The sequence below is a fragment of the Oryctolagus cuniculus genome, chromosome 10 (genome assembly GCF_964237555.1).
Source record: "Oryctolagus cuniculus chromosome 10, mOryCun1.1, whole genome shotgun sequence".
Lineage (NCBI taxonomy): Eukaryota > Metazoa > Chordata > Mammalia > Lagomorpha > Leporidae > Oryctolagus > Oryctolagus cuniculus.
Window position 1 is genome coordinate 101,761,058 of NC_091441.1, and position 17,547 is coordinate 101,778,604.

The 17,547-nt window shown below is 61.6% G+C and overlaps 2 protein-coding genes across 10 annotated transcripts in view; both read right to left on the reverse strand.

Annotated features, from left to right (window-relative positions):
* Window positions 1–1,906: 1,906 nt before the first annotated feature.
* LOC100351250 (death domain-containing membrane protein NRADD) lies at window positions 1,907–5,166 on the reverse strand. The gene is made up of 5 exons (XM_002713333.5): window positions 4,940–5,166; window positions 3,716–3,812; window positions 2,853–3,042; window positions 2,615–2,739; window positions 1,907–2,517 (listed from the first exon to the last, which is right to left on the reverse strand). Exons 2-5 carry the CDS (start codon window positions 3,756–3,758, stop codon window positions 2,198–2,200), a joined length of 678 nt encoding a protein of 225 aa, XP_002713379.1. The 5' UTR covers window positions 3,759–3,812; window positions 4,940–5,166; the 3' UTR covers window positions 1,907–2,197.
* Window positions 5,167–5,311: 145 nt separating this feature from the next.
* Window positions 5,312–17,547, reverse strand: part of NBEAL2 (neurobeachin like 2) — a 30,438-nt gene continuing 18,202 nt past the window's right edge. For 8 of the 9 annotated variants that reach the window (XM_051852501.2, XM_051852500.2, XM_008260544.4 and 5 more), the window contains 35 exons: window positions 17,337–17,470; window positions 16,882–17,041; window positions 16,534–16,636; window positions 16,207–16,360; window positions 15,966–16,124; window positions 15,630–15,789; window positions 15,391–15,476; window positions 14,718–15,233; window positions 13,931–14,109; window positions 13,685–13,844; window positions 13,320–13,457; window positions 12,866–13,225; window positions 12,631–12,780; window positions 12,342–12,499; window positions 12,116–12,240; window positions 11,679–11,814; window positions 11,119–11,279; window positions 10,701–11,017; window positions 10,496–10,591; window positions 9,995–10,119; window positions 9,769–9,909; window positions 9,503–9,633; window positions 9,298–9,407; window positions 9,086–9,203; window positions 8,890–8,987; window positions 8,704–8,820; window positions 7,702–7,791; window positions 7,507–7,616; window positions 7,197–7,369; window positions 6,973–7,067; window positions 6,647–6,763; window positions 6,395–6,553; window positions 6,164–6,312; window positions 5,863–5,998; window positions 5,312–5,781 (listed from right to left, as the gene is read on the reverse strand). In XM_051852501.2, coding sequence (XP_051708461.2) covers window positions 5,677–5,781; window positions 5,863–5,998; window positions 6,164–6,312; window positions 6,395–6,553; window positions 6,647–6,763; window positions 6,973–7,067; window positions 7,197–7,369; window positions 7,507–7,616; window positions 7,702–7,791; window positions 8,704–8,820; window positions 8,890–8,987; window positions 9,086–9,203; window positions 9,298–9,407; window positions 9,503–9,633; window positions 9,769–9,909; window positions 9,995–10,119; window positions 10,496–10,591; window positions 10,701–11,017; window positions 11,119–11,279; window positions 11,679–11,814; window positions 12,116–12,240; window positions 12,342–12,499; window positions 12,631–12,780; window positions 12,866–13,225; window positions 13,320–13,457; window positions 13,685–13,844; window positions 13,931–14,109; window positions 14,718–15,233; window positions 15,391–15,476; window positions 15,630–15,789; window positions 15,966–16,124; window positions 16,207–16,360; window positions 16,534–16,636; window positions 16,882–17,041; window positions 17,337–17,470 — 5,426 coding nt within the window. In that variant the 3' untranslated portion in view covers window positions 5,312–5,676. Of the gene's footprint in view, window positions 5,782–5,862; window positions 5,999–6,163; window positions 6,313–6,394; window positions 6,554–6,646; window positions 6,764–6,972; window positions 7,068–7,196; window positions 7,370–7,506; window positions 7,617–7,701; window positions 7,792–7,850; window positions 8,219–8,703; window positions 8,821–8,889; window positions 8,988–9,085; window positions 9,204–9,297; window positions 9,408–9,502; window positions 9,634–9,768; window positions 9,910–9,994; window positions 10,120–10,495; window positions 10,592–10,700; window positions 11,018–11,118; window positions 11,280–11,678; window positions 11,815–12,115; window positions 12,241–12,341; window positions 12,500–12,630; window positions 12,781–12,865; window positions 13,226–13,319; window positions 13,458–13,684; window positions 13,845–13,930; window positions 14,110–14,717; window positions 15,234–15,390; window positions 15,477–15,629; window positions 15,790–15,965; window positions 16,125–16,206; window positions 16,361–16,533; window positions 16,637–16,881; window positions 17,042–17,336; window positions 17,471–17,547 lie in introns of those variants that run through there. The other variant, XM_051852506.2, reaches the window with a different exon arrangement.

The window sequence follows — 17,547 nt, forward strand, 5'->3', positions numbered from 1 at the left end:
GAAGTCGGTGGATGATGGTCCAAACACTTGGAGCCCTCCCATCCATAGGGGAAAGATACAGATGAAGTTCCCAGCTCCTGGCATCAGCCTGACGCAGCCTTGGGCTGTTGTGGCTATTTGGGGAGTGAACCAGTGGATGGAAGACCTCACTGTCTGATGCTCTTTCAAATAAATAAATATATATTTAAGGGGGGAAGAAAGTCTCTTTCCTCAGACTCGTTCAGGCTCAGATCCCCAAGACAGTTCATCTAGATCCTGTCCATGCCACTTAACACAGGACCTGGCACTCTGCTGCGAGCTGCGTTGAAGTTGGATGTGATGTTTCCAGTGTGCGGAACTAGCCTTTTCTTGCTCTCCTGACTGTTGAGGGTTATTGCCCTTGGGTCATCTCACGGTGAAGGGGGCTATAAACCTCCTATCCTTCCTTATTTTAAGGGAGAATCACAGGGCGTTAAAAAGCCTGGTAATCTGCTTCTGAGGAACAGCAGTTTCGATGAGTTTGCTACTCAGAACAGCCAGTCCTAATAAGGGGACAGGATCTACCTTGGGCATCCGTGGGCCACGACTGGATCCCAGGTCCCCTGAGTGAGTGTGGATGGCTGTGCTGCTGAAGCCCTTGGATGCGGTACACCCCAGGATAGAGCCATTGTACCTTCCCAAGCAGGCGCTCAAAAGCCATGGTAACGGCCAGCGCGCGGCTCACTTGGCTAATCCTCCGCCTGCGGCGCCGGCACCCCGAGTTCTAGTCCCGGTTGTTCCTCTTCCAGTCCAGCTGTCTGCTGTGGCCCGGGAAGGCAGTGGAGGATGGCCCAAGTGCTTGGGCCTTGTACCTGCATGGGAGACCGGGAGGAAGCACCTGGCTCCTGGCTTCGGATCTGCGCAGTGCTGGCTGTGGCAGCCATTGGTCGGGGGGGGGCGAACCAACAGAAGGAAGACCTTTCTCTCTGTCTCTCACTGTCCAACTCTGCCTGTCAAAAAAAAAAATCTAATCCTCCGCCTGCAGCACCGGCACACCGGGTTCTAGTCCTGGTTGGGGCGCCAGATTCTGTCCCGGTTGCCCCTCTTCCAGGCCAGCTCTCTGCTGTGGCCCGGGAAGGCAGTGGAGGATGGCCCAAGTGCTTGGGCCCTGTACCACATGGGAGACCAGGAGGAAGCACCTGGCTCTTGGTTTTGGATTGGCGCAGCACGCCCGCTGTAGGGGCCATTGCGGGGTGAACCAACAGAAAAGGAAGACCTTTCTGTCTCTGTCAAAAACAAAAACAAAAACAACAAAAAAAAAACAAACCGTGGTAGCCTGCCTACCTGCTCCTTTTCCGGGTGGGCATATGCATAGGGTGCAGGTGGCTTGGCCCAGGTCCCTGTCCTGAACTGCCCCTTGGGTGGGTGTTCTGACCTCTTGTCCTTGGCTTGTATGCAGACCACATGAGCAGCTGTAGAGGCATGTTTGGAGCTCCCTCTCCTGAGTAGAGCCGAGTCTTGGAAGAAGAGCCCTTTGCTTTTCTGTTCCAGCTTGCCATCCAGCTTGCTGGGACGGAGGTTGCTCTTGCCTCCTGACTAGAGGGGCAGCCTCCAGCCTAAGTCAGGACACGGCTAAAACCAGCTTCCATCAGTACCAATTTGGAAACCTTGGGGATGGGGATACTGAATGTGCCATTTTTATCTTCAGCCAAGGAAGCTAAAGTTCTAGGCAAAATCACTTCTTAGCATGAATCAACCAGTGAATGGCAGGTGCACAGCGTGAACTTGTCTGTCTCCAAAGCCCATCCGTCTTCCATGGGACATGCTACTCATCACCTGAGTGCTGATAGGAGAGGGTTTTCCCCTCACCCCCAGCCTTTTTCAGGGCTTCTGCCTCGTAGCTACCCAGCGACCTCACAGGCCCAAGAAGCCAGACAGAGCCAGCACAAACAAGTCCAAAGTACCTTTAATGTGTGATACAAAAGTAGAAAAATAGCTGAGGCTAAATAAAGGGAGGTGGAGTAGAGACTGGGAGGGCAGGACCACCCTCACTGCCAACCTCCCTTCTCCCCCATAGGCCGGTACCTGTCCTGGAGGGGAGAGGGAGAGCAAGTGAGTGGTGGCAGCATCTTTGGTGTTTCCCCCAGAACCAAGCGGGTTGAGGCCAGCAATGCCAGGAAGCCCACAAGGGGAAGGTGTATGAGGAGCTGGGGTGGGGGTGGGGAACACGCCCCATCATTCACACCACAGAGCAGCCTTCGGCTGGGGGGCTCAGGGCCTGGACCACATCTTCACGACCCATGGCAGCCAGGACTTCCTCTAGCACCCTGAGGGTGGCTCTGCTGCCCTCTTGAGTGGCCCAGTCCCTCAGCAGGGTATAGGCTGGCGTCTGGCCCTGGGCCATGGTCTCCACAGCCTCAGGCGGGTAGCCCAGGCGGCCTGCCAGACCCCGCCAGCCCTTGTCAGCTTCGCCCGACACCTCCAGGAGCCGCTCTGCTTCCTCCTGCTGCTGCCGGGGGAGATGCAGGTAGAGTCGGCAGCCAGGCTCATACTGTGGCCCTAGGGTGGGAGACACGAGTTGTTACCCGAGGGGTGGGTGGTGGCATAGCAGCACCAGAGAGATCCAAAGGACCACAAGATGGAGAAAGGGGCTCACCCTGGCTGGGATCACTGGGCGAGTCCAAAAAGACACTGTTTTCGTGCCTCTGGTCCCTGTCGAGGCCACCCAGTTCTGCAGTGCGAGCTTTGGCCAGCTGCCGTCTTTGCTTATGTGATCGCCAGCTATGGGGAGTAGAGGGGACCTGCCAGTCTGCTCCCACTTTCACCAAGACAGGGAGCAGGCCGGGAGTCCAGCTGGGGAGGGGATGCCAAAAGGCAGTGCCCAGGCCACCTACCACTTGAAGGCCACGTATGCAAGCAGACCGAGGACCACAGTGGCCAGAAGGGCACAGTAGACGGGGATGATGTTGCCTGAGCCCTCGGGAGGCTCATCCGGGAATGAGGAGGAGGTATTGAAGGCCAGGGCTGTGCCTGCCCCTGTCCGTACCCCATCCCCGTCCCCGTCCTGCCCTCTCAGGCTCCTATCTGTGGAAGAAGGAGAGAGTCAGGAGCAAGGAACTAAGGTGAAGGCCTCTGACAGACTCACACCTGTCCTCAAAAAAAGTTGGCAAACACTCGGCTGGGCAGGTAGAGTCGCCAGCTCCTTGCAGGGCATCTAGACTGGGCTGGCCCACTTCCCTGCCCTCACCTCCGACAGGCTCACCTCTGCTTGCCAGCCTGGACACCCAGCCCTTCCCAGATTGCTGTCTGTGCCTCCCCAAGCTCCCAGGCCTCTGCTCGTGCAATTCCACCGTCTCCATCTGACAAGTCAGCAAGCTTCTCCCTTTCCTGCCCCATTTGCACCACCTCCGCCAACCACGGCACCAGAAGGCAGTGGCTGCGGCTCCTCCATCAAGTCTGGATTGTGAGAGCACAGGGGTTCCTGCTGGCCCCCACAAGCAGCCTCTGGTCACGGATGGTCTTGGAGAGTTTTGCAAAATAAAGCTGAGCCAGAAGGGAAGTCAATGTTGCTGCTCTCTTCTGCCCAGAGGCCAGTGGTCCCCGGACCCTGCGTAGACCCCACCAACCCCCACCCCCACCCCTCAGACAGCTGAGACAGGGACTGTAGAGCCTGTGACTGGGACTTGCTGGTGACCTACCCAGCTGGGGTACCTCGTAGCCCGCCCAGGGCCCAAGATCTGGATCAAAGGGTACTTACCCACAAAAGCCATGTCTTTGCTGTGGTGGGAATTCTGAAGCATGGCTCTGCTGGTCAGCCTGGTTCCCTGGGAGCTTGCTCCTGAGTCCACGACGGGCTGTGTTTAGGGGCGGGGGGAAATCCTCAGGCCAGAAGTCCCTTGGAGTAGCCTTGTCTTCCGGCTCACTCCATCCTGATTCATTCCGGGGCTAGACCAGTTTCCTCCTGTGGCAGGCGTGATGGAGGCGACAGAGCTGGCGCCAGCTGGAGGGGTCAGGCCGCAGCTCATGACGGTGGACAGGTTAGAAACCACCGCGTCTCAGAGACCCTGGTCTGAGTCCAAGGATGCTAGAGGCGCGAAAGCAGACACAGCCTCTGGTCCCGTCTCAGCCAGAAGAGAGTGGCAGCGGGGGACTCAGCCCCACACGTCTCAGCAGGAGCCTAAGGCCCCAAGGCAGGCGGGTGTCTTGTGACGATGCTCCTTTGTCGGTCAGTGTCTGGTCCTCTAGAGCTCAGAGGCCGAGGAGAAGGGAAGCTTGGCAGATGCAGCAAGGCCACAGGGCCATGGGCCCAGAGACCACCTGAGTGGTCCTTTCTCACCCGGAAATTCAAAGGGCCAAACCCTGAAGGGCAGGGCCCCTCCGTCCCAGCTCCTCCCTGGACGCTATGGCCCTGACTCTGCTAGGCCCCCTTTCCTGAGGTGTGGGGAAGAGGGTACCAAGTCTGGGTGGAGGAGGGCCCTTTCCTGGAGGAAATGGAGAACAGAAGGGAGGGCCCCCACATCCCCAGAAGTTAACCATCGCATACCCAGATGTCTGCCAGCCATGTGCCCACAGTAAGGCTAAGTCAGCAATCCAGTGCTGTGGCCAAGTGGACTGGAACACAGGCTGGTGGCCCCTGCCACGTGTGGGGTGTGTACACTGAGCCACTGAACACCGAGGGGCTCTTCTGGGACCTTTGTTGACAGGTGGGCCTGTGACCAGCGCAGGCAGTGGCACGCAGGCCTGGCGTCCACCTGCCCGACACCACCCTGAGTTGGTAGAATGGAATCTCTCCCCGCCTCCTCAGCCGGCTCCGAGCCAACAAAGCAACAACCCAGCATGCCCACCAGCCCCGACTCACGCACAGACACACGGACATCGGCTCGGGGACCACAACATCCACAGGATCGCGGACCCCGAGGTGGGGGCAGAGAGGCGCCCTCCGCTCCGCAAGCCCCGGCCTCCGCCCCCACTCCCCCCTGACCTGCTGCGCCGTCCCTCGCGGGTGCACGATCCACTTAGCGGGGCGAGACTTCGGCCTCTGAAGCCACGAGACCACCCGTGGGCCCACCCGCGGGCCCGCCAGGAAGCCGGCGCGGAGTCCCTGGGGAGGCCAGGTTCGGGTCCGCCCAGCGCGGCACGGGGCGGGCCGGGAGGTGGGACCGGGAAGGGGCCGGACAATGGGGAGGCGGGGCCGGGCGGGGTGCGGGCGTCCCCCTGGCGGCCTCGCCCGGTCCCGTAGGGACGTGCGCGCTGCCCAACCAGCCCCGAAGCCGGAGAATGCGAGCCAGGCGGCCTCGAGGTGGCCACCGCGGTCCGCGACGCCGCACGCACGCACACTTGGAGACACAGCAGCTACAAAACTAGGCCGGGTTTATTGCCAAGAACGGAGAGCTGGGGCCGCCTTGAGGGGTTAAGGCCACGGGCGACCCCTGTGCTCCGCCGGGACTGGGGGTTCGTAAGCCAGGGACCCCCGGCCCCAGGTTGTGCAAAATGTGCAGCCGCGAGCGCGGAGGCAGCGCGGGATTTCAGGGTGGCCCCCATCTAAGGGCGAGGGGCGGGACTTCCTGGAGTGACGCGCCCGCCAATCCCCGAGCTGGGCGGGAGTGGGGCCCCGCCCACCCGCTGGCGCGGCCGACTCCACGGTGTTCCCGCCGGCGCCTGGGCGGGGCCTGCCTGCAGGTCGGGCCCGCTGGGGGCGGAGCCGGGGCGGCCAGGCGGTCAGCGTGCTTCTCCCGACCCGTACTCCGTCTCGCCGGAGGACACCTGGGTGATGCGCCGCGACGACGACCGCCACAGCTTCCGCGCGAACTGGTTGCTGCGCAGCTGGTGCAGGCAGGAGCGGGCGGAGTGAGCTAGGGCCGCGCTCCCGCGCCCCACCCCAGCCCCCACCCTGCCCTCCATCACCTCAGAGGGCTTCCCGGAGCCCACCACGATCAGCTTGCCGTCCTCCAAGCCCACGAGCACGTGGCTGCGCTCCTTGGTCACCGCCACGCTCCGGATGGGCACCTTCATGGGCAGGGGCGGCGCGGCCGGCAGCAGCCTGGAGCGGGGGAGAAGCACAGAATGGGGGGCTTTGCCACCAGCAGACGGCTGGACATGCCCACAGGTGTGCCCAGAGAACGTGGGATGCCAGGGACCACCCCGGCGTCCCCTGACAACCAGCATCAGCGTGAGGGGCCTTGAACCCATGCACGGTGGGGCTCACTTGTTCAGGTGGAGGATGTGCAGGGCGCACTGGGCCGTGCCCAGCAACACAAAGTCCTCCGTCACTGCCAAGGCCGTAGGCTGCTCCGCCAGGGGCAGGGAGGCCCGCAGCCTCCCGTTCACAGAGTATAAGTGCAGTGAGTAGGTGACCTGCAGGGAGTGCGGCGTGTCGGCAAGGACAGGATCCCCAGTGCCTGCCCCCCTGTCTTTGCGGGGCACCCCTTCCCCATACCTGGGCCCCAGGACGCTCCCACGCTGAGCTCTGTACCACAATCTGGCCCTCAGACCCCAGTGCCAGGTGGGACACAGGCCCAGGCAATGCAGCACCCGGAGGCCGTAGTGCTGCCACAAACTGGCCACGGCGCACAGTGTGTATGATCACAGTTCCATCCTGTGGACAGGCGGCTTAGGGTGCTGGACAGGGGTTTTGGCTCCGGGGGCAGCGCCAGCAAACACCCTCCCGAGAGCACACGCATACACACACCTCAGATCCAGACACAGCCATGTCCAGTTCAGTGCTGATGGCCACACAGCTCACTGCAGCCTCGTGGCCGTACAGGACCTGCACAGGCTTTGGTGCCAGCCCTACTGACAGACCACCCTGTGGGGAGCCGGGGCTGGCTTAGGACTGGCCTTTGGATGACAAGGCTGAGGCTCAGGAAAGTCACAGGCCTTGTCCAAGCTCAAAGAGCTGAGGGCCAGCGAGTCTCAGGCTTGTTTGCAGCAGGGGAGGGAAAGGGAAGACCAGCTGGGCTGCAGGTCTGGGCCACAGGACCTCCCACAGGGCTGCCCCCCACCCCCCGGACACACCTGCTGCAGGAGCCGCCACACCATGCACGTGGTATCCCGGGAGCCTGAGATGAGGTAGATGCCACAGGTGTCCAGTGCAAGGCAGGTCACTACATCTACATGGGGAGGGGAGGGGAGGGGAGGGGAGTGTACAAGCAGAACAGAGTAGCCACAGCCTCCCTGACCAGCCTCAGAACGCCAGCCTCCACCTGCAGGCCCACCCCCCAGCTCAGGGCTGCGCATACCAAGGTGGCGGCTGAGCTGGTTCAGCAGCTTGCCTCGGGGCAGTGCAGTCACTCGCAGGCTGCCATCCCAGTGGCCACCGCTGAACAGCAGCTTTCCATCAGGGGCTACAGCCAGCGCCTGCCCAGTCACGCCACTGCCCGGCACCCAAGGGCCGCTAAGCAGTCGCTGCATCCTGACCGAGGGAGGGAGGTGGCAGGTGAGGCCAGGCCACATGGGAGAGACCCACACCTTCAGGGATCTCCCCTGCAGCTGGTTAACTCTGGGTAGGAGAGGACTCAACCCACCCCCACCCATAGCCCTCTGTCCTACTTGGGGTTGCCCATGGTGGGGTCTTTGCTGAAGCTGAAGTAGTTGCTTATGTTGCGATCATAGGGCAGCCAGCTGTGGGTGCCCAGCAGCCCATTGGCACTCACAGTCACCTGCGGGCAGGATTGGACAGAGGTGGGCTTGGGGCAAGTCGGGGGTGGGGTGGGGCTGAAGTGCAGCCCCGCCCAGTACACTTACCAAGAGGTCTGGGGAGCCCTGGGTGATGAAGGAGTGGGGCTGCCGGTGGGGGACCAGGGCTAGCACCAGGGGCACACCCTCACTGACCACCTGCAAGGTGAAGTGCAGAGTTGGCGGTGTCTGAGAGCCCACTGGGGCCCCGACTACATGATGTGCTTCCCAGGACACCACTCCTTCCTTTGCCCTCTGCCCCCAGGGGTCACAGCCTGTGTCAGAGATGCAGAAGTCACTCTCAAAAAGCAGGTATGCGAGACCAGTGGGCCTTCAAGGGGGTGTCTAGGGTGGTGAGCCGGATCCTTTGAGAAGATCAAGCTCGGTCTCAACTCTGGTCCTCCCACCCCCTTACTCCTTGAGCCCTTAGCCCAATGGCAGGAGGGGAGGGCAGCCTCCAAGGCAGCTTGGGGGCTGACATTGTGGCACAGAGGGTTAAGCCGCTACCTGCAACACTGGCGTCCCATATGAGCGCCAGTTTCAGTTTTGGCTGCTCTACTTTTGATCCAGCTCCCTGCTTGTGCACCTGGGAAAGCAGCAGAAGACGGCCTGAGAGCTTGGGCTCCTGCCACCTACGTGGGAGACCCGGATCAAGTTCCAGGCCAGTCCCAGTCCCGGCCATTGTGGCTATTTGGGAAATGAACCAGCAGATGGAGGATCTCTCTCCCTCCCTCCTTCTCTGTAACTCTGCTTTTCAAATAAATGAGTAAATAAATCATTTTTAAAAATGGTCAGCCTGGGGTCAACATCCAGGAATGCAGGCAGGAAGGAAGGGGCCAGCCAGATGCCTGCCTTCTGATCTCCCCAGCATTTTTGGAGGTGGTTGAGTTCATCAGCACTGTCCTGGCCCGCATGAAGAAGGCACTCCCATACTCCAGCTGTGTTTAGCTTATTTTCCAGTGTGCCTTTAAATCGGATTGGATATTCCCTTATGTCCCACAACATTGCTAAGAACAGTGAAGTTAAACCCATTTTGCAGAATGGGAGCCTGAGATCCCGTCCTCCTCCTACCTCTGCAAAGAAGGCCTTAAGCTGGTCCAGGTGCTGGAAGATGCTGGGTGAATTGGTATCCAGGCGTGCCAGGCGATGGGCTGCTTCCTCAGCCGACAGGCGCATCGGGTGTGGCTCCTGCAGACATGCGGGCAGTTAGCGCCACGGCCTGGGCAGCCCCAACCACTGTGCTCCAAGCTGCCTCACCTTCAGCAGCTGACAGGGAGTCTGCCCAAAGTTGCTGATAATGCCCTCTAGAGCCTTCCGTTCCCGCTCATCTGCCACGTGGTCCAGGTCGACAGCCCCTGGGCAGGAGGCAGGGCAGTCAGGACTCCCTCTGCCCTGTGCACCTGCCCCCGCTCATCTGCACCTTGTTTCCACTTCAGTGCAGTGCGCCACCCACCCTCGTAGGTGCAGTAATAGAAGACATTGAGGGCTTCCTCTGCTGCTGGCCCCCGCTGCTTGTAGCCAAAGATGAGGTCGATCCACTCGTGCAGGTGGGCAGACACATACTCTGACTCCTGAGGGTCCGGGGGCGGTCAGTCCAGGGCTGGCTGTGCCCCCAGGACCCTCAACTGTGGGTGTGCGCCCATCTCGATGTGGCCGCCTCCTCACCAGAGCCCTGCGGTGCTTCTGGATGAAGTCCTCAGGCGAGCTGGCCCACGGAGGCAGCACCACGTCGCCCACCTTCTCGTTGGTCAGCTGGAGGCAGCCGAGGTCAAAACCTGGCAAAGGACTGGGTCAGCTGCACCCTGTGCCATCCCTGTCACTCCTGGCCAGCCAGCCTGGGCTTTGCATCCTCACGCTGCCCGTGTCCTACCGTTCTGGTTCTCCAGGAAATCAGGGAAGTAGAAGAACTCTGGGATGAGCTCCTTCACGTCGGCAGGGCTCTCCAGGCGGGCCTGCCAGGCTGCTGCCACCGAGTGGAACTGCCGGTCAGAGCAGTCAAAGCTGGAGAGGGACACGGGGCCAAGGTGAGCCAGGGAGAGAGGGTGCACGGAAGGGAAGTGGGGAGCCAGAGGCCAGCTAGGGATGCCAGGAGGGCCTGTGTCCCCCTCGACTTCCCCCACACCCCTGGGGCCGCACCGGCCACTCTGCAGCTGGACGTGCAGGGAGGTAAAGGGCTCCATGCGGATGAGGTAGTGCATCACGCCTGCTGCGTTGGAGTAGTGGGTGCCATAGTGGAACTTGTCGATGGTGCCGGCAGGGTCCTCGAAGCTCTCGTACCTGGTTCCACAGTGAGCAGGAGTCAGTAGGAGCCCCCGGCGCTCATCCCCACCCCGCTGAGCCAAGCCCCTGCCCACGTGCTCACTTCTCCCTCACGAGCTGGGCATGCTTGGGGTTCACCACACCGATGGGCTTGGACAGGTCTCGGAAGACAGCCGGGTTGCTGAGGTCCAGGGTTGGGGACACATAGTCCTGCAGGACCCAGGGGAACTGGCCGCCCACCAGGACAAGGACTGCATGAGGGTCCCGATGGCCCTGCCTGCCCACCCTGCCCAGCCCTCACCGGCAGGGAGCCAGGTACACAGCCTGCCCAAAGGCTAGGACACCATTTGGAGGGGCCACAGAGGAGCAGGACAGACCGCCCTGGGACAGGCTTCCTTTCAGAGAGAACAGAGGCCAAGATGGGAGGGGTGAGGGCTGGAGGGGGCTCTGTGGAGCCTGCGGGGGACAGAGGCCAAGTCATGGCCAGAGGCACACCTTCCCAGGACCAAGCTCAGGGCTTGGCCCACTGGCAGGCCCTAGCCTCGGGTGAACCCAGAGCTGGCAGATCAGAGGGACAGGGCAGAGGTGTGCAGAGGGCCCTCACCACAGGGTACTGAGACAGGTCATTGTAGGTCCGCCCCGCAATGGTGTTGAGTTGCATCAAGTACTCGAAATTGGATATCTCACGCTGTACCCATTTCTGGGGGACAAGGCAAGGCAAGAGGTGAGCCAGCAGGGCTGTCTAGCACTCCCCCCGCCCTCAAGATCCCAACGGTGCACCCCCCACAACTCACACTCAGGGTGCTCACCTGGGTAAGGCCTGAGGCACGCAGCATCTCCTGCGGGGAGCGGCTGCTTAGGTAGCCTTGGGCGGGGGGCCGCAGGCGCAGGAGCCATGAGTACACCTGGTTCCGTACCTGAGTGTGGGGTGGAGTAGGGTAGGGTTGGGGTCTGGGAGCCTGAGAAGGAGATGAGGCTGGGGTTCCACCCGCTTTGCAGGGGAAGTTGAGGAAGTAGTTGGCCTGATCGATGAAGAACAGCTCAAGTGCAGAACGACGCAGGTTGAAACGCCGGAGGTGGACCTCTCGCAGCTGGGCCAGCGGGCGCCGGAAGTCATGGCCAATGCCTGTTGGGACAAACAGTAGGTGGTGAAGTCAGTTGCCCCAGCTCGACCCACACCTCTGCCGTTCCCTGCCACACCCACCAGTCTGCTCCACCAGGACGCACCCTCCTCTGTTTCCACACGCTCGGTGCTGCCGTCGTAGAAGTACACATGCTGTGTGGTGACCTCCAGCAGCCCTGAGACCACGGCCACTACTGTGACCAGCTGGCACTCGGCCGACAGCACAAGCTTCTCGCGCTGCTCATCCAGTTCCACCGCCTCCATCCTGGGGACCACCATTTGCCTTGGGATCCAGGCCCTGGGACCGCTTCCTGACTCACCCACCAGCCCTAGTCCTCATCCCTGCCCCCAGTTATCGCCAGGACGCCAACCCCTCTCCCCGGCTGCCCCTTCCCCAGCCCCTGCAGGTCTGGGGTCCCCATCCCACTCTGCTCGTGTCTCAGTCCTGCTCTGGGGGGGCTGGCTACTGATGGGCAACAATCAGCCATGAGACGGTTCTCTCAAGGCCCTGCCTGACCTTGGACAGGAGACTGAAGTTGGGCAGCAAAAAGGCCCTGCACTCAGGGCAGCCATGTCACAGCAGCAGGCACACGCAGGCAGACCCTGCCCACCGCCCCAGGCAGATCTCCCCAGAGGCGGTCAGCTGGCTCCCAGCCCCACTCACGGGGTCTCTAGTGCAGCCAGCTCGTCCTCGCCTAGCTGGTCCTCCTGCAGCTCCTCTTGGGGGGTGCTGACTTTGGCTTCTTTGGTCACTGCCAGAGGCAGCGAGGCCTCTTCAGTGAGTGTCAGGGGAGCCTCACCTGCAAGGGGCCAAGAGTTTGAGGGTATTTCAAAAAGCTCATGGAAAAATAGCATTAAAAGAGAAGTTGGCCAAAGGACAAAAAAAAAATTTTGAAATGCATGCCTAGTTTTTTCACAAATTACAGTTTCTATGAACTTTTCTTAAAGACCCCTCATTTACATGGACTTCAAAGATTTTTGCACCAAAATAAACATCTTTAATTCCATTTTCCACACACTTCTTCAGGCGCTCATACTCAGTTACAGCAAGGCAAGACAGGAAACACGACTTGGGCAGACCGAGGTCAGCACACTCCTCACCCAGGTTGTCCCTTAAGGCGCTGGCTTCCAGGTGAGGGTCGAAGTGGTAGTTGGGCACCAGCTTCAGGCGCATGCGCGAGTACGTCTCTGCACTGGACAGCTTCCAGCGCGGGGTTGGGGGATCCCTGCAGATATGGCCCGGGTGGTGGTGGTCACGGGTGGGTCCACCGAGGGCTATCGGCCACCGCACATCCAAGCCCTGCACCCCACCCTGACCCCGCCCCACCTCAGCGCCCAGGCCCCGCGGGGACAGGAGAGCTGGCGCCACAGCGCCCCCCAGTGCAGCAGGGCGGTGGAGTGCTGTGCTGCCTGCTGCTTCAGGGCCGCCACGTGGCGCAGCCCCTCCAGGCGCGCTCGCCGCTGCGCGGGTTCCAGCACCAGCTCCTAGGTGGAAGACAGAGCTCAGCCTGGCTGACTGCAGCCAGTCCCGCCCCGGTTTCTCTATCTTGCCCGGTCAGCCCGGGTTCTGGGCGCCTGTGTGGCACAGGTTCCCGTCCCCAAGCCCGGGCCCCCACCTGGAAGGCCCGACGACTGCGCATGCGCTCTCGCTGGCGCCGCTGCCCACTGCTCATGAGTGTGTCGTAACAGGCGTTCCAGAAACCCGACATGAGGTCGTGGCTCTTAGCATAAGTGTCCATTTCAAACTGCGACATGGCGGGCTGCACCTGCAGGGTCGGGCAAGAAGAGACCAGTGCTGGACACTGGCCCCCAGACCCTACCCGTCTTCCCCCGCACCCACCTCTAAGGCACCTGCTTGTCAATGAAGTGGCGCCATTCGGGTGTGGCACAAAAAGCCTGGAAGTCCTCAAAGAAGGTGGGGCTGCCGTTGGTGGGTGGCAGCGAGGGCAGACCCCACTGTAGTCCCAGGGGCCCGTAGGCGCGGTCCAGCAGCGTGCGCACCAGCGGCACCAGCCAGGAACAGCGCTCCGTAGCTGCTGCGGCTGGGGGTGGGGGCTGCCCATTCTCGGCGGCCGTCTGGGAGGAAGAGGTGTTCAGCGCCCGTCCCAGGGCGGCCTCCAGCTTGGAGAGCACATAGCAGGCCTCCTCCCGGCGGGCAGGCACCACCGTCTGCAGCAGCATGTGTAGTTTCACGTAGGCCTGGGCATGCAGCTGTGGGTACAAGAGAGTGTGGGTGGCACCCGGCCCCCTCAGCGCTCCCCAGTCCTGCTAGGCCGCCTCCCGCGGCATCTCCCACTGTGCTCACCTGTGGGTCCTCCAGCAGGATGTAGCCCAGCACAAGACGCAGGCCAATCTGTGCCATCTCGCGGAGATCAGCGGTGCCGTTGGCCAGGTGTGGCCAGGCTCCCAGGCGATCGAGTAGGTTGCACACACCTTCAAAGAGCTGCCACACACAACATATTTCCCACGGCCATCACGAGACGCGTCCGGGAATCCACGTGGAGGCAGCAAGTGCAAGTTCGGGCAGGTGGCCAGGTGGGGTTTGAGCACACAGACAAGCCTGTGCTCACGTGCACTCCATCTGCCTCCCAGACCAGGTGCCTCAGGTTGCGTGCACCTGAGCACTCACTCAGCTCACAGTACCCTACCCCCACCCCCCAGCAGCCGCACCTTCTCACTCCACAGCTCCTGGTTACCGTGGCCCTCAGCACAAAGGAAGTCTTGTAGCAGGCGCAGCAGCCAAAGGGCCTGCTGGGTGAGGCTAGCCAGGACCCCTGGGGGCGCCTCCTTAATGTCTGTCAGGGCTGACTCCAACATCATCTCCAGGAGGCTGGGAGTGGGAGTGGGACTTAGGGATCTACCTGAAAGCATTCCTTGCCTCCAGAGACTCCTTGCCCTCCCGAGCCACCCTCTCACCTGCGCTTGATGTAATCCGGTGGGCGCACAAGTGTGGCTGAGGCCCCCAGCTGGGTGAGCACCGAGAAGACCTGGCCCCGCTCCCGCCAGGCAGCCTCGTCGCTACCTTCCACGCCCCGCCATGTCACGGAGAACAGCACATTGGTGAGCAGGTTGCACAGTTCCTCCTCAGAGGTTTGCTGTGGGCATGGGGTGGGGTGTGTGTGTGGGGGCTGGGAAGTGAGAGAATCAGGTGGACCCCCACTCGTCCCCTCTCAGTACCCCACGTCCACTACTGCTAGGGATGGTCAAAAGCAGAGCACTTGGCTAACAACCAGCCTGGCACCAAGGGCCTAAAAGAAAGGCATAGGGGCCTCAGCCATTCCCTGAATTCTAAGGAAGAAACCTGGGGTCCCACTAAATTCCCAAGAAGAGATGGGGCACTTCACCAAGTAATCCCAGCCTTCAGCGACCTGTCTTGGAATTCTCTGGAAGAGTGCCACAGACTGAGCAGAGGCCCATTCCCAAACCAGAAGCACAAGGCAGAACTCCGGGAGCTGTGCTGCCTGTAGGCCCTGCAAGGTCCCAGCCTTCCAGGCTCTCTCAAGGGCCCTTCCAAGAGCTGGCTGGCACCGTCCACTCGGGCTCCATGCGACTCGCCCCGTTCTAGGACCCCCCACCCTCTGGGAACATGACTGCAGAGGGGAGACGCTGACTGGTGGCTGCAGACCTGGTGTGACAGGCCGCCCTTGGAAAGGTCACACAGCCACCCGTGTCCTCCACGCAGCAGCTGCGATGGGCGCCTCACCTGAGGGTTGCTGGTGTTAGAGGTGTCATCCCCGCTGATGGTGGGCTCTGGCAGGCTGCCATCCTCCAGCACATTGGAGAGACTGGAGCTGTGGCGGCCGGGGGCAGCAGGGAAGGGCCGCGGCCCGTCTAGCGGGGAAGGTGTGCCAGGCTGGCTGGCCGGAGTGAGGGTTCCACTGCCGCTGCCGCCACCAGCATTGTTACCTGAGCCCACGCTGGCCCGTTCCAGGCCCAGGTCAAAGGGTGTGCAGAACGGGGACAGGGCATGGTAAAAGGCATCAGGGTCAGGGCAGGGGGCCTCTGAGGGCAGGAAGACATCAGAAGGCTCAGTGGGTGACTCGGTGGGTGGCTTGGGCAGCGATGTCTCTGGGGAGGTGGGTGGCTCCGGGAGAAAGGGTGAGGGACTGCTGGCTGTGGCAGCCTCCAGGACATACAGCCGAGTCAGCACATCCTGCCAGCCAGCCTGCTGGGCCAGCAGCCGCACCACGTCTGGCTGTCCATAGATGAGGTGGAAGAGCTGCCGGACCAGGGCATAGCAAGTGAGGGGCTCACCCCCACCTCCTCCAGCCCCTCATCCTGGGGTTTTTTCTGTAGAGACTTCCAGAGACACCCTCCTCACAGACAAAGTGAAATCATCAGTTCCCCTCCCTACAAAGTTTTTGTCTCACACTCACCTGGCGACAGATGTCCAGGCGGATGCTGAGGTCAGCCTGGAAGGACAGTTGTACCACAGCCAGCAGATCTGAGAGGTTCAGACAATCTGGGGAATGGCCAAAGGGGGCCTGAGGGACTGGCCCTTATAGAATGGGGTGCAATCCTGGCCCCTACTCCGACATCTCCTCCCTTCCTGGTCTTTTCCTAGATACCTGTCACCCCCCCACCTGACCTGCCTGTGGCCCCAACCAGGTTGTACCTGCCCCCAGGATCAGCCTGTAGAGGCCCTGGCAGAGTTGGGGGGAGATGGTCCCCTCGGGCAGGCAGGCGACAAGACCCTGGAGACCACAGTCCCGCAGCCGGAGCCGCTGGCGGCATCGTTCAGGTAACCGCTCGTTCTGCTGCAGTCTGCGCAGGATCTGCAGGAGGGTCATTGGGGGCTGTCCTCACCAGGAAGGACCTATTGTGGTGGTGGTGGGTCACCACACAGGTGTGTGGATCCAGAGGCCTATGAAGACAGCTTTGCCAGCGGACCCCGAGACTTGCAGGGGCCACAGAACATGGGATGCCAGAGCCGAGGACGGGCTGGGTGTACCTTGCAGACTCGGTCGGGCAGCAGAGGCAGCGATCTGGGCCGCACCAGCAGTGCCAGCAGCACCTCGAGGTTCCCCGGCTCCAACAGGAAGACAGCCAAGGACTCCTGTGCCGGGGAGCCCTGCAGCAGGGCCAGCAGCAGGTCCAGCGTACCCACCACCTGCAGACACCAAGTCTTATCCTGGGCTGGGCCTCCTACAGGGTCCACACCCCCGCCTCAGACTCACCAACCTCCAGCCTACCTGGCCATCATCACTTGTGGCTGCCAAAAAGTTCAGCACAACCTGCACGTCTTCAGCAGAGAAGTTCCGCACCAGGAACTCCCGCGCCAGGCCCAGGAGGGAAGTCTGCACTGTGCGCAGGTCATCAGCCGCAAGGGGGCGCTCCCGGCGTGGGCTGGTGTATCCAGCAGGCACATCCAGCCAGGGCCAGGTCCAGATGGAGGGTAGAGATCAGGGAGGATGAATGGGCGGGGCAAGTGAACCAGGGTAATGCAACTTCCTGTTCCCAAGGTCACTGTGTCAGTCTGCCCCCAACCCCCGCTGCCCATCTGAGTGCACCAGCCTCACCTGTAGTGAGTGCGCAGAGCATCAAGGATGAACTGGACCCCATACTTCCTCCGCAGCTTCTGTCTGTGCTCCCGGACTATGCTGGACATGTACTGGATGTGGCCTGAGTGGGCATCAGCACCGGGCTCAGGCCACCAAGGGAAGCTAGGCCCCTTCATGTGCTCCAGGACAAGGCCATGCCCCTGCCACCCCCCGCACCCAAAGGACAGAGGCAGTTTGCTTTCAGACACCCAGGGTAGAGTTGGGTCCTGGTCAGATTCTGTCCCCTCAGGGCGTTCAGAGCAGGGCTGTGAACTTCTCACCCCACCCTGCCCTACGACTGGTCCCTCACTCACTGCCCACTCCTACCGAGGCGCACAGCAAAGTCACTGAGGGTCCAGAGGTGAAAGTTGAAGAGCAGATGCTGGTAGAGCCCATACAAGAGGGGCCCGCTGTTCTCCGCTGCCACCTGCTCCATTAGCAACTGGGCAGACATGAGCACGTTCATGTCCATGGCCCAGCTAGGGACCTGGGGTGGGAGGAGGAGCTGGGATGAGCTGTCAGGTTTGACCCACCTGCTGTGGAGCCTCTCAGCTTCTGCCCTTCCTAGCATAGGCATGACGGATACCAACAGGACCAGCCCCGCTGTTCAGAAACCTGCGGTGGCTCCTGGCCTGCTGTACAGGTCCCCTGCCCCAGCCTGTGGGGCCCTTTTCTTCAGATCCTCTGGCACCTCTGCCAGGAAGTGCTCCATGATTAACAATACATCCGTGTCTCCCTTCTTTGTCCCTCTACCCAGTCTCTACCCATCCCATGAGACTCACCTTGCGCAGGAGGGCCCCAATGATGGCGGGCCCCTGGCACTGCACTAGGCTCTCCTGGTTGACGACATGGCCCTGCAGGAAGTTCCGCAGCATCAGCAGAAAGGCAGCCACTGCGTTCCTCTCCATCCGCTCCTCTGCCAGTCACCAGAAAGGGGACGGATTTGTGTCAAGGGCCTGCCGGTGGCCATGAAGCTGCACCACTCCAGCCGCC

Coding starts and splice junctions, on each gene's coding strand:
- LOC100351250 (XM_002713333.5), bottom strand. CDS start 3,758: ATGCTTCAGAATTCCCACCACAGCAAAGACATGGCTTTTGTGG. Junction 3,043..3,715: donor CAAAGACATGGCTTTTGTGG/GTAAGTACCCTT, acceptor CTTCTTCCACAG/ATAGGAGCCTGAGAGGGCAG. Junction 2,740..2,852: donor GCATACGTGGCCTTCAAGTG/GTAGGTGGCCTG, acceptor TACTCCCCATAG/CTGGCGATCACATAAGCAAA.